At 33.7% G+C, this 14,763-nt stretch overlaps 1 protein-coding gene across 1 annotated transcript; it reads left to right on the top strand.

The window, feature by feature from the left end:
• The first annotated feature begins 1,824 nt into the window (after window positions 1-1,824).
• LOC127557257 (olfactory receptor 10S1) lies at window positions 1,825-2,805 on the top strand. The gene has a single exon (XM_051990639.1). It carries the CDS (start codon window positions 1,825-1,827, stop codon window positions 2,803-2,805), a length of 981 nt encoding a protein of 326 aa, XP_051846599.1.
• Window positions 2,806-14,763: the final 11,958 nt, after the last annotated feature.

The raw sequence follows: 14,763 nt of genomic DNA, 5'->3' as shown, positions 1-14,763 counted from the left end.
TACTAACCAGTCATAGCTCCTTTTGACAAACCACATTTGTCATCTGCAAATTTAGGAGCTTGAACTGGATAACTTCTAAGGACTCTTCTAGTCATAATATTTTAAACAGTTATCCCTTCCACAATGCAGCTTTCCTCATCATGGTTTTGATATATTATAGATCAGCATAAGAAATTAAATGGGAATTTTGGGGAGTTTTGTGGAAAACTGCAGACAACATGCAACTAGCAGATAACATAGAAAAAGTTTAGAAGATCAGAAATGCATAAAACATATGTATAGTACTTTAAACACCCTTTTAAAGAAAAAGACAAAAATCAGATTTCTGTGGTATTAAGAAAGGTTCAAAAATTTTATGTAGATTTTCCAGCATCATATTTCTAACCCTGAAATGTAGAAGAAATAACTTTAATTCCATGGAACTCTTTCCTACCTCTACCTGCTAAAAACCTAGTCATCCTTGAAGGCCCAGCTCAAATGGGCCATACCCCAAAATGGAGTATTCCTTAATTCTTTTAACTAGAAATAATCTCAGTATTAAATCATAAGTTTCTTCCTATCTTACTTATCTCTGTAAACTTTTTGATTCTAAGGTAAATATTTTATACACAGTAAACACTAAATAAATATTTGTTTTGAATAAATAAATGGGTAATTGAGTCATTGAGTGACATATTTTTAAAATAGACCACAAGGAAAAGAAAGAATCAAAGATGATGATTTCAAGTTTTAGTGACTAAGAGAATGTTAGCTAGACAAATTAAGAAAGCTCAAGGCTATGGAAAGTTAGCTTATTGAAATTCATATGAGAGGATAGAGATGAACTGCAATTATTCTTGTGATAATTATTCAGTCAACCCTCAAAGGTCTCATTGCTACAAACAATATAAGTGTGTATGGTTGCCTGATACTTTCCATGTGGCCTGATATAGCATGAATTCCTCTCCATGGTGATGAGATAAAATCTGGACTGCAAACACCTGGGAGAGGCGACATCCAAGCTCCACCCAAAGATTCCCAAGAGGCTGAATGGTGTCCCCAAGTGGTACATTAAGCATAAAACACTGCTCACTCACAGCTATAAGGTTAAATAGAAATCAACAAAGAAAAGGAAGGTCAACAGGTAGCCATGTTCATTGGAAAGTTATAAACAACTGGACTTACAGTCCCACTTAGGTACCATGACTCTCTCTGAGTGGGAATCTCAACTAAATTTCCATGACTGACATTCAATTGACTCAAACAAGCCTTTCTCAACACTAAGAAGAAAGGATAGCAAAATATTCATGACCACTGAAACCATCCAGGTAAACCAATCTTTTGTCCCTTCTGAACATTTTGACTATGGAACAAGATCATTTTTTAGTATCCAGTGAATAACTGTATCCAGGACTGATAAAGTACTGTCTAAATTGTTGGTCAAAGTTTGGCCAATAGTCAGTATCTATTATGTGAAAAGGGGCAACTCCAGTCACTAGAGGGGGAAAAATTGTGACTCCTTCTATCACAAAATGTATAGACCAATAAAAGGATGGCACGCACACAAATAATTATGAAATGAAATACATGCTAAGTGCATCAAAAAATGCCAAAACAAAGTTCTATGTGAAGTCCAAAAGAGAAGACTATTTCCAAGGGGAAATGGGGGGAAGAGGGAGTAAGCAAAGATTTCCATTTCATGGAAGAAGTAACATTTGAATTGAGTTATGAGGATTTTATGGAAAGAGCCAAAATTCACAGTTAAAACAAAGTTATTCAGGGCACTGAGGAAAGGGTAAATAAATATATTAAGGCAGTTTAAGGGAATGTAGTAACTCAATTGTCATGATCAGACAAGGGGCTGTGGAGACTGAGTGGTCAAATCAAACACTGGTAACTCACTTCGTTCTGGAGGGTTTGGCAAACACATCAGAGCACCCCATATTTTTCTTCTTCCTCTTCCTCCTCATCTATACCATCACTATGGTGGGGAACATCTTCATCCTGCTGACAGTGGGCTTGGATCCTCATCTCCGCTCCCCCATGTATCACTTTCTGGGCCACCTGTCCTTCTTGGATGCTTGTCTGTCTACAGTGACTGTGCCCAAAGTCTTGGCAGGGCTCTTAACAGCAGAAGGAAAGGTAATATCCTTTGGGGGCTGTGCTATACAGCTCTATTCCTTTCACTTTCTGGCAAGTACCGAATGTTTCCTATATACTGTCATGGCTTATGACCGATATCTGGCTATCAGTCAGCCACTGCGATACCCAGTTGTCATGAGTCAGCAGGTGTGTGCAGGATTGGCAGGAGCTACTTGGGCCACTGGTGCCATACACTCTGCTATCCATACCTCCCTTACCTTCCGCCTGCCCTACTGTGGGCCTTCCCACATTGCCTACTTCTTCTGTGACATCCCCCCTGTCCTGAAGCTGGCTTGTACAGACACTGCCCTCAATGAGCTGGTCATGCTGGCTAACATCGGCATTGTGGCTGCAGGCTGCCTGTTGCTCATCATCATCTCCTACGTCTTCATCGTGGCATCTGTGCTGAGGATTCGGACTGCTGATGGCCGCCGCCGTGCCTTTTCTACCTGTACAGCACACCTCACAGTGGTATTTCTCTACTACATGCCCCCTATATGTATCTACATTCAGCCACACTCCAGTGGGGCAATGATAGGAGCCCCAGCTGTCTTCTACACAATTGTCACCCCCATGCTCAATCCCTTTATTTATACCTTGAGAAATAAGGAAGTGAAACGGGCTCTGAGAAGACTTCTGTGTCATGGACCTAGAGAGTTACCTGCTGCTAGTCCACCCCCTTAATATGTACTATAGTCCATTTCCATAACCCTTCCAATATAGCACCTGACTAACTGTAATAGGTCCAATGGAAATAGCACTGCAAAGGGAGGTGGGAGTGAACAGATCTATTTCAGGACTGGTTGTGACCTGAAAAAAAGTCCCTTTATGTCTCCAGTTTGATTTCTATCACCTGTAAAATGTAAGTAGATGCTTTCTAGGATCTCTCCCTCTTCATTTATTCTCTGGATTCCCTACAAGGATAGATAACTTAAGGATAATTTTGTACCTTTGGGGATAGAATCTTCTTTGGCATCAGGATTTCTGGAGTTCTGAGCATTATATAATCTTTATATGGGGACTAAGTGATGAAGTTTCAGAAGAGTTGGTAGCATATTCTGGCCATGGAACTCAGCAATGCATCAGTGTTAGAACTGATGGATTTGTTTAGAAACAATGATTGTCTCCATTTACAATCAGAGTAGTAGAAACAAAAAATAGCAGAGTGTTTTTAGTTAGCAGATCAGAGTTCTGTTATATCCTTAATAAAATCACTTTTCTCTGGGCCTAATTTTTGTTATTTTAACGGGAGTCTGGGAAAGATGGTTGATCTCTAAGACTCTTTCCTATCCTAAATCCTAAGTCTTCACAAGATCCTTCTATCAGTCCTTGATTTGAAAATATCATAGGCTTTAGAGACCATGAGGAATCATAAATAAGCCCAGGAGAAAGGTGAGACAATTGTTAGAGAAAGGGTTGCATTCAAAGGTTGAATAAGGAGTTAAGAATATTAAGTCAACACTTTTTCCTGTTTTTAATTCTTCTCTAACTGGATTCAAAATATTTTCTAATAGAGCCTATATAAAATGTTAGCCTGACTCCACTCCAACAGCTTTTCGCAGAAAGGCAAAAAACAACACTGATTAACATTTAGCCAGCCAATTCTTCCAGATAATTATATTTCTTCTCTAATATCGAAAAAAGTGAAGTTAAAATTGACTTCCCCTCAAGCAGGCAGATATTTCTATGCCAAGTATGCTTATTAAATCTGAAAAAATGTGTCTGCCATCCCTTAGGGGGTGATAAGGATATTCTCATTGATAAGGGTAAGAAATGGTGTGGCAAAGTGACTAAGGAATTGGCCTCAAAGGTAAGAAACCTGAGTCCCAGTGTTGCTTCTGCCATATATATTGGCTGTGGGATCTTAAAGCAAATCTCTAAGACTCTAAGCTAAATGTCTACATTGATGAAGTTTCTCACTGAGAAATTCCTACATAGAAGAAATTCAGTTCCAGGAGAAGTGAAAGAAAAAGAGCAGACAGAGGCCCAGAAAGAGAGAGACAGAGGGAGACAGAGAAAGGGAGAAAAAGAAAAGAGAAAGGGGAGGGGGGGGAGGAAGATGAAGGGGGAGAAGAAGAGAGGAGGAGGGAGAGACCTATGGAAATAAGTGTTGGAGCTAGAATATAAACACAAGTCTTTAATGAATTCATATCCTATGCTTTCTCCATGATACTATGCTGATTCTCAAGAAGGAAATTCACCTTATGAAAATAAAGAAATTAGAGTTGTTGGTTAAACAACATATTTTCACAATATCTTCTCTTCTTTAAAATGGAAGATCCTGATATACTTTTTTTTCCAACACTGAAAAGGAAAAAAATGTTACAAAAGAAAAGAATGAAATCCATAAGGAAAAGGCAAGAAAGAAAAATTTTAGGAAGTAAAAGAGTTATACCAAGATAGAATAAGGGAAAGAGTTAGCAAAGACAAATTTAAAGGTCATTGTACTTATTCCAGATCTCAGTCTATCAAGATGATTGAAAGTTCTCTGAAGGAAAGGAGGGGGTAAATGATTGGCAAAAGACACCCCAAAAATATGCACATATAAATGACATATACGCATAAGAGAAATAGCCTTCTATAAGACTGACAACTAAAAGTGAAAATAGCTACTTATTCTGCACCTTCCATTGTTTTAATTTTCCTCTTGCCACGAATTTGCCTTCCTACCCTTTATTTTCTTACTGAACTTTATAATTTACAATTTTTTTTTTCCAAATCAACCCAGATGACAAACAAAGAGAAAAAGGAAGAGTATGTATCTTATCTCTCTCTGCTCTTATCTCTCTCATTTGGTTTTCTCTCCTTTTTATTTGTCTATATAGTTTGTTCACCCAATAGGAATCCTTTATCCTTTTGAACCATAGCTTCTGTTCTCTCCATATATATATATATATATATATATTTCTTCTTTTCCATTCATGACTTCATGGTTCTATGGATATTCCATAAAGGTTGAATGATAACTTTAACATTTTTTTTTCATTTAAGCAAATAGGCCTGGAATTATAATTTCAATATTTAATGTGTATATTTATATATCCTGTTTCCTTAACTAGGTCATAAGTACATTGATCTCAGAAACTATTTGATATATTTCTCTATATCTTATAGCATGAACCTGTAGCAGAATGGATTAATTAGTGAATTCTCAATAGGTATGTGCTAGAGCCAGCTCCAACTAGTTTATGAGAGTAGATTGTTAAATTTTCAGTGTGCAAATATTTATACTTCTGAAATTAGCAAATACTACAAAGCAGGGTTTTTTTTTTAATTCTTAAGAGAGTCCTTGCAAAAATGTTATTAATTCAAATTAAACTTCAGAGTGGGTAATGTGTATAATTTTTTCCAGAAATTTAATCATTTATTAACACACTTTTGATGTTCATCAAATAATTACTGGTTGAAAGCATGTATAAATGAATTCTCACCATTTGTTACACATAAGTTAAACCCATAGACTTAACCTTTCTTCTGTCAGAAGTCAAAAGATATGTTTTAAACTCAGAAAGAGGAGGATAATACATATATATATATATATATATATATATATATATATATATATATATATATATATATATATATATATATATATAATGCTGAGGCAAATGGGGTTGAGTGACTTGCCCAGGGTCACAAAGCTAGAAAGTAGAGGAGGATAATATTGACACTATCACTTTTCTTCTTCAAGGTCTTGAATATATTTGTGTTTAGAAGTTCCAATAGCATGAAACGGAGAGAAATACCAGAAAATCAAGGAAAGAGAATATATAAGGACAACATTCCATAAATAGCTCAACACTCTTCTACCCAAATCATATTTATAATAAGCAAAGTACATAGACAAGTACCATTCTTGTGTAAAATGCTTGTCAGAGAACCAAAAGCAGCAATTGTTACACAGAGTAGGGATAGATTCCCTACCTATTGTAGATTGTTTATAGATAAACCCTATTGCTAAGGGTTATTCATAGTATAGGAAAGTGATAATTACATATAAAAGACAATGAAAATTTATTTAAGTTAGTTTGATCATGTCTAAGAATAAAGGCTTTCAGTAAGAATATTTGCAGTCAATAGTGAATGTGTTAAAATTAATAGCTTATCTATAATAGCATTTTAAATGTTCAGTTATGAACACTCCATTTTAGTAAGAACATTAACTAGCTAGAATCCATCAAAAGGAAATGGTTGTGGAAAAGTGGGATGATATAAGTGTTGTCTTCAAATTATGCCATGTAGGAAGAGAATGGATTTTCTTGGTCAGAGAAGACAAAATTGAAAACAATGTATGGACTAATTATTATAACTATAAAGAAATGGAATGGAGTACATAATGAAATAATGAGTTCCTTTGTACTGAAGATTTTGGGAGATACTAAAGAGCAGATTCCTGTATCAGGTCCAGGTTTAAGTAGGTAGCCTCTAACAATGTCTTTAACTCTTAATATTCAATAATTTTAATATTGTCTAACATATATGATTTTGTTCACCTTTCTCTATCAACAGTGTTATTCAATGTATTCAAAAATAATAAAACTGTATTTCTTATAACATTATCCTATTATTTAGACTCTTGATATTCCTGTAATTCTTTCTTTGCTTCTTCCCACTCCCTATTCACATAACTTTTACCATAGGTTAGACTTTCTTGAATCCTTGAAAGCAGTTTATAAAAGTAAAAGGCAGCAAATACTATCACAAAAAAGCAATGACTGTTTAAAAGTGGTGGAGTCATATTGTAGGTGTAAGGGAACAAGACAGAAAACAAAAACTGAAAAGAATGGAGCTTAAAGTAGTGTCACTAGCTTTTTGAGTGATATGAGCAGGTTACTTAATCCCTATCATGCATTGTTATCTCATTTATATAATTAGCAGATAAAACACATCAAATAGTTTTTTTAACTCTTCCTAAGAAAAAGTTGGAAAAGAAAGAGAAAAAGAAGAAGAAAAGAGAAGGAAATATAAGTAAGGAATTGGCCAAAGGGAAGGAATATGTTGTAAAAATAAAGACAGATGGTAAAGAAGGAACATAGCAAGAGCATGTGGAATAGGAGAAAAACATGTGAAAAGGAAAAAAAGTAGGAAAAAACACAGGCAGAGAGAGTTTAAGTGAAATCTCTGAGGTCACACAGCTATTAGGTTTCTGAGGTCAAATCTGAACCCATGTCTCCTGATTTAGCACTTAGTTGCCTCTAGGCTTAGAATGAAGAATGTAGTAACATAAAAGAAAGGATTTCTATGCAGGAAAGAACAAGTTAGTGAATAGGTGAGAAAAAAGAGGAAGGGATTTCAAATGTAGCCCAACTTAGAATAACCAGAAATAATTCCTTTTTATTTTTAAGATCCTGAAGTGCATTCTTGAATAGGTTATTGGATCTTTTTCACTTAAAATTATAGTGTTAAGAAGAGATAAAAACACGGAAAGAATGAGAAAGACAGCAAAAGATTCACAGAGACACAGACACAGAAAGGCAGAGACAGAGAGATAGAGACCTCAAGGGAAATCCTATAAATTTAAAGTTTCTTTCACTATCCTAAGCTGAACAAAAATTCATCAGATAAAAGTCAAAATACACTGACAAATGGTAGGGAATAATGGGATTGAAGTCCAGAAACTGTCCTTTCCTACTCTCCCATGTCTTCCTTATCCCTAATTTGAGGCATTGGGCCTATCTATATCTATATCTATACATATATTATATATACACATATAAGCACAAAAAACCATCTGTTAAACTTTATTTGACCATATGAACCTTTTTTTTTTTTTTTTAAAGAGACCTGACTCTGCACCATGCGACCTATGAGTATATAGGACATAGAATTATCTGTATATGCTAAACTTACTTCCTTTCTTCAACTCATTCTACCCTTACCCTCATCTCTCACTTTATATTTGACTGTAAGGAAATCCAGCTATATTTCTTTCTTAGTGTTTCCTATATACTCTTATGGGCCCTTCTTCTGACTATCACAATTTCTAACCTATTATAGATGGAGAGAAGATGAAGTTTGACAGCAAGGGTGAAAGATAGGTTGAGTTATATGGGTTTTTTCCTTCCTCAGCCCCAGCTTTCTCTTTCTGGAATTCTGGGTTCTCCCTCTGGCTTACTTTTTTACTTTTTTCAAAGTAATTAACAAGGGCGAAGATAATAAAAACTCTCCTCATTAACTACAGTATTTTCAAGTGTATTGCAAAGAATGCAATTAAAATCAAAGATTTGTAAGTTGAAAGCAAAGATTTAATAAGTTCCCTAGGGTATCCAAAGTTACTCCACCACACTAAGACTGAATCTCCCTGAGGCTTCACATTAACCTATGGAGTATTTCTGTGTGTACCCTATCTTTCTCTCCTTCAATTACAGGGTAAGTTTAGGCTACAATAAGAAATCTTGGTCTCGTGGGGTTATATATCAAGAACTTAAAGGGACATCAAAGGCCCTGCAGTATAAACTCTTCATTCTAAAGTTAAGGAAGCGAGGGCCCAGGTTGATTTAAGTGAGTTTAAATAGCTTGTCCATGATCAAAAACATACAAGGCCTTAAGAGTTGGGATTTGTACTTAGACTACCAAATCAGTGCTTTTTTCTTCTATACCAGAAGGACAACAACCAACCAACCAACCAACCAATCTTCCAATCTATATTAAATCTGTAAACAAACAAAAGCATACACCAACACTCCTTCCACTTTATTTTTCACTTGTAGCCTTTTCAAGTTGAAGAATTTACCATTAAATTAAACTACCAAAAATTCTGACTCTACTGCAGGGAACACAATTTTGTTGGGCTAGCCACATTATTTGAATGCCAAATGTACATTTGCCAAAAAGACTATTTTATGGAGAATTCAGGCAAGACAAGTGCTCACAAGACAATCATAAAAAGTGATACAAGGATACTCTCAAGGTCTCTCTTAAGAACTTTAGAAATAATTGTATGACATGAGGGACACTGGCACAGGACTGCCCAGAATAATGTGCCCTCATCAAAGAAGGTGCTGTGCTCTATGAGCAAACCAGAATTGAATTAGCTCAGAAGATTTGTGAGATAGTAAAATTGGAGAAGTCATCCCAAATGTTCATAGGGACAATCTGTGACTGACCTGAGGCAGAGCATTATGAGCTCATATTGGTATGATCAGCTATAGTTGGACATTCTATAACTCAATTTTTAACATAGTGATGTGATTTTGGTTCCCTTCAAGAACAAATGACAATAACCAATCTATGTTATCTTTCAAGATCATTGAAGACATACAGCTTTAACCTTCTATAGCAAGTGGTCTGGGTATCCAAATTTCTATGAAACATTTTTCATCAAATCTAATTTTCTTTAATAACTCACTTAACTCAATCTGGGCCCTAGCTTTCTTAACTGTAGAATGAAGGGTTATACTGTAGGGCCTTAGATGTCCCTTTAAGTTCTTGATATATAACCATGTGGCCCCATTGCTTATCGGTCTGAATCCAGATGATATAAATTACATATAAATTTTATCCAGATCACAAAGGAAACAGAGAGGAAGCATGGATGGGTGACACTACTGACATTCATAGCTATTATAATTATAGTTGTGCCTTATTTCATCAAGCTTGATATAAATGAAAATCTGAATTACAGGAATATTAAATAATTCCCTTTTCTTAGTAATATTTTCTTTTATCATAAGACTCCTTTTAAGAATTAGATCCCTAGTTATTTGACTTGATCTTTAAAATATATTGCGTCAATCTTTATTTAACCCCCAAAAAAGATTTATGTAATTTTTCATGTTCTGCATCTATTTTGTAGAAGTTAGGTCATCCCATTTAAAAATTGATGATGAATTTACCTTCATAGAATCTAACTTCTTAGGTTGGAAAAGACTTTTTCAACAGTCTGAACCACCAAGTATAATCTGCTCTAACCCACATATTTCACTGATTGAGGAATTAACTTGTAAAGAATTAATCTCTTTTACAAAGTCTCTTGGGTATAGTCAGCTTTCTGACAAGAACTGGGGTCTCCTGACTCCTAATGCAGATTCTTTCTGTTAAAGCAGAAAGCATACCACTTCAGAAGACATGTCTTTAATTTGATGCAATTACAAATTTAAAATGAGAGACAACGAGTAGGGTATTCAAGGTTACATGCTTACACTGCCTCTAATAATAAGATGACTCAGTACACAAATTTCTTATAAACATCATTTTGCAAGCTGGTGAAATAAATTTTAGAGAGAAGAGAGAAGATAGAATAAGTTTTTAGAGAGAGGAGTAAATTTTAGAGATAGGAAGAACAAAGAACCTTATAGAACCACCATCCTAATTTGTGCCTTCAACGACTCCCTCCCAGACTATTGCTTTTATTTTCTAATTATTCCTCCTAAAATGGAACAGCCAGTTCTATGTATCAAATAAATATTTGCTGATGATGTTTTAAATTTCAAGAGAAAGAATAGGGATGAATATGTAAATATATATAATATGAATATATAAACATATAAATCCAAAAATCATTGGAAAAGAATAGACCACTAAAAAAGTACTCATAAAGAGCAATTAGGTGCACAGCGGATAGAGCACTAGACCTGGAGTCAGAAAGAACTGAGTTTAAATCTGGCCTCAGATACTTAACACTTCCTCGATGTGTGACTCTGGGCAATTCACTTAACCCCAGTTGCCTCAGCAAAAAAAAAAAAAAAAAAAAAAATACTCATAAAATGCCAAAACACTATGCTTAGCACTAAGGATAAAAACCAAAAGTTGGAACATTCTCTTGTCTTAAGGAACTCACATTCTGATTAGTTGAAATAATATAGGACAGTTCATCTGAAAAATAGATGTTAGTTCTCCAAGGTTGAAATAGACCAATTGTACATCATATTGAAATCCCAGTGGAGGGAATTATGTCAAGGACTAAGTGGTCCATGGGCCATGGAAGCAGGTTAGATCACAATGTCTCATACCTTGGAGCTAATAAACTCGTGAAAACTGATGAACTTCTCTTCATTATTTAACATTATCACCATTTAAAATCAATGATAAAATACCATTATATGAATCACCTGGAACTAGGTATTTACAGGTATTAACTATAAAAGTCTTAAATGGGCAAAATTCTTTATAAGAACTTGAAATGTACAGTTAAGGACATTGATATATAGGTAGGTGACACCTAAATAAGAGATAAACAAAACATAGAAAGAAAAATATAGATAAGTATGCCTAATGAGTATTATATAAAGATTTTAGGTAAGATATTTATCAAGTAGGTTACAATAGCATATTAGAAAGATTTTGTACTATGAATAGGTTGGAATTTTACTATAAATGCAGGATTGGTTCAACATAATAAATATAAGAGGTAAAATTAACTATGATCATAATATGAATAATAAAAACAATAAGATTAAATAAATAGATGCTGAAAAGACCTATGATAAAATTTAATATATTAAAATAATAGAAAGCATAGAATGGATTATTCCTTAGCTTAGTAATATCTTTCTAAAAAAAAAAAACAACTAACATTTGTTTTTAGGTTTAAGATTTGCAAAGTACATAAGCAAACTTGATTTTTCGCTATAACTCTATAAAGGAGGCACTATTATTATTCCCATTTTAAAGATGACGAAACTGAGACTGAGAAAAATTAAGTGATTTTCTCAGTATCACACAACTAATAAGTGACTCAGATAAAATCTTTGAAATAAAATCTTCCAAACTCCAAATCCAATATCTATCTACTCTGTTGCCTAGCTTTCCCCATTATAAGTAATGGGGGAAAGAAGTTACAATTTTTCCAATAAGAACAAATATTTTATATAATAGAGAAAAGTTAGAGGGATTATTGGTAAGATCAGGGATAAAACAAGGATGCCAATTACTATTTAACATGGTCTTAGAAATGCTATCTAAACTAATAGAGAAAAAGAAATTGTGGGAATAAGCATAGAGTTATTCTTCAGTTTAAGGATATTGAATAAGCAATTTTACAGGGAGAAATCTAAACTATCAGCAACTAAGTAAAAATATTTCAACTCACCAATATTTAAAGAAACACAAATTTAAAAGATTCCACTTCGAAATCATTAGACTGGCAAAGAAGACAAAAGAATAAAATGATGAATTCTGGAAGGCAGACAAATTTATTATTGGTAGAGCTTTTAATTGATCAATACATTCTGAAAAGCAATTTGGAACTATTATCCACCACCACTAAATTATTAAATTATGCATACACTTTGATTCAGTTCTTCCACTCCTAAAGTCTACATTCCTCAAAGAAAGAGAAAAAAATATTAATTGCTCATGGGTAGGCCGAGCTAATATAATAAAAATGGCAATTCTACCTAAATTGGTCTACTTGTTCAGTGCTATATCAATAAAACTGCCAAAATTATTTTACACAACTAGAAAAAATAATAACAAAATTCATCTGGAAGAAAAAAGAGCAAGAATATCAAGGGGATTAGCAAAAAAAAAAAAAAATACAAAGAATGATGGCCTAGAAGTACCAGACCTAAAAGAATATAATAAAGCAACAACCACCATTTGGTACTAGCTAAGAAATAGTGAAAATAGTGAAATAGATTAAATACATATGACACAATAATCAATTACTAGAGTAATCTAGTATTTAATAAACCCTCAAATTCCATCTTCTGTGATAAGAACCCACTATTTCACAAAATTTGCTAGGGAAACTGGAAAATAATATATCAGAAACTCAGCGTAGTGCTACATCTCATACTCCATATCAAAATAAGATCAAAATGGGCACATGATTTGGGTATAAAAGGTGATGCCATAAGCAAACTAGAAGAGTGAGGGATAATTTACCTTTCAGATCTTTAGGGAAGGGAGAAATTAATGACCAAAGAAGGAGAGAACATTATGAAATGCAAAATGGACAAATTGGATTACATTAAAGTTTGTTGTTAGTAAATGCAATGTATTCCTGGTTCTGCTTGTTTCACTTAGCTTCAATTTATATAAATCTTTCCAGGTCTTTCTAAATAAATAATTAAATAAATAAATTAAAAAGATTAAAAAGAAACATAAAACGGAGGGTGGAGGGGAGGGGGGGAAATTATAGCCAGTGTTTCTGATAAAGATCTTATTTCTAAAATATATAAAGAACTGTGTCAAATTTATAAGAATACAAGTCATTTTCCAATTAATAAATGGTCAAAGAATATGACCAGACAATTTTCAGAACACAAAATTAAAACTATCAATAGTCATAAAAAATGCTCTAAATTGCTATTAATTAAGTAAACACACATTAAAAGAACTCTGAGGTACCATCTCACACCTCTCAGTTTGACTAAGATGACAAGAAAAGGTAATAAGTGTTGGTGGGGATGTGGGAAAACTGGGACACCAGTGCATTGTTGGAATTGTAAAATTGTACAATTATTCTGAAAAAAATTTGGAATTATGCCCAAAGGGTTATAAAACTGTGCAAACCCTTTGACCCAGTAGTGCCATTACTGGGTCTGTATCCCAAAGAAATCATAAAGGAAGGAAAAGGACCTACATGTGCAAAAATGTTTATAGCAGCTCTTTTTATGGTACCAAAGGATTGGAAAATGAGGAGATGTCCATCAACTGGGAAATGGATGAATAAATTGTGATATAAGAAGGTAATAGATTGTTATCATTCTATTTAAAAATGATGAACAAAATGATTTTAGAAAGACCTGGAAAGATTTATATAAATTGAAGCTAAGTGAAACAAGCAGAACCAGGAATACATTGCATATACTAACAACAAACTAGTGTAGTGATTAACTATGAATGATTTGGTTCTTCTCAGTAGTTCAGTGATCTAAGGCAATCTCAATAAATTTTGGATAGAAAATGCCATCTGCATCTAGAAAGGGAATTATGGAAATTGAATGTAAATCCAAGAATACGAGGACAGAGGATGAGTCAGTCATGCCAGCCACCCTCTTTCTAAAAGGGATGGACTTTAAATCAATCTAGAATGATGATGATATATTTAGACATGGCCAAAATGGGAACATATTTTTAGTGGACTATGCATATTTGTTGTGAATATTTGTGTATTTTAATTGTTCCATTGAGAGTGATAGTAGAAGTTAAAGACAATTTTATTTTAAAGGAGATAGGTAGAAAAGAGAATAAAATTATTAAATGCTGAACATTTTTCTCATAAACTAGTCAATACAGTAATAGTCATTGTTCTAGTTGCCATTATCGTCATCATAACCATCATCATGATATCTCACATTTGTATTTGTCTTCATAGCCATCTAAATACTTTAATGGATTGTTTTATTTGATTCTCACAATGACTCTGAGAGCTAAATAAGATAGGTGAACTTATCCCCATTTTACAGATAAGATCACTACTTTTTCAAGAAGTTAATCAACTTTCCTCAATTCATACAATTAATTAGTGATAGATCTAGAACTCAAATATTCTGATTCATAATCTATTTTGTCTCCTCTATGCCCAATTTCCATTCAATAATAATAATAATAATAACACCATCTTTCATTTTAGCAATGTTTTGTGCTCTTAGTAATAGACACATTATTTTATTTGATGCAGCAGAAAACCCCATAGAAATGTAGAGGAGAAGATGTCATTGGTCTATTTAACAACAAAAAAAAAAAAAAAAAAAA

Source organism: Antechinus flavipes, chromosome 3 (assembly GCF_016432865.1).
Source record: "Antechinus flavipes isolate AdamAnt ecotype Samford, QLD, Australia chromosome 3, AdamAnt_v2, whole genome shotgun sequence".
Lineage (NCBI taxonomy): Eukaryota > Metazoa > Chordata > Mammalia > Dasyuromorphia > Dasyuridae > Antechinus > Antechinus flavipes.
The sequence above is the reverse complement of the archived record's forward strand: the minus strand, read 5'-3'. Positions and strand labels throughout refer to the sequence as shown.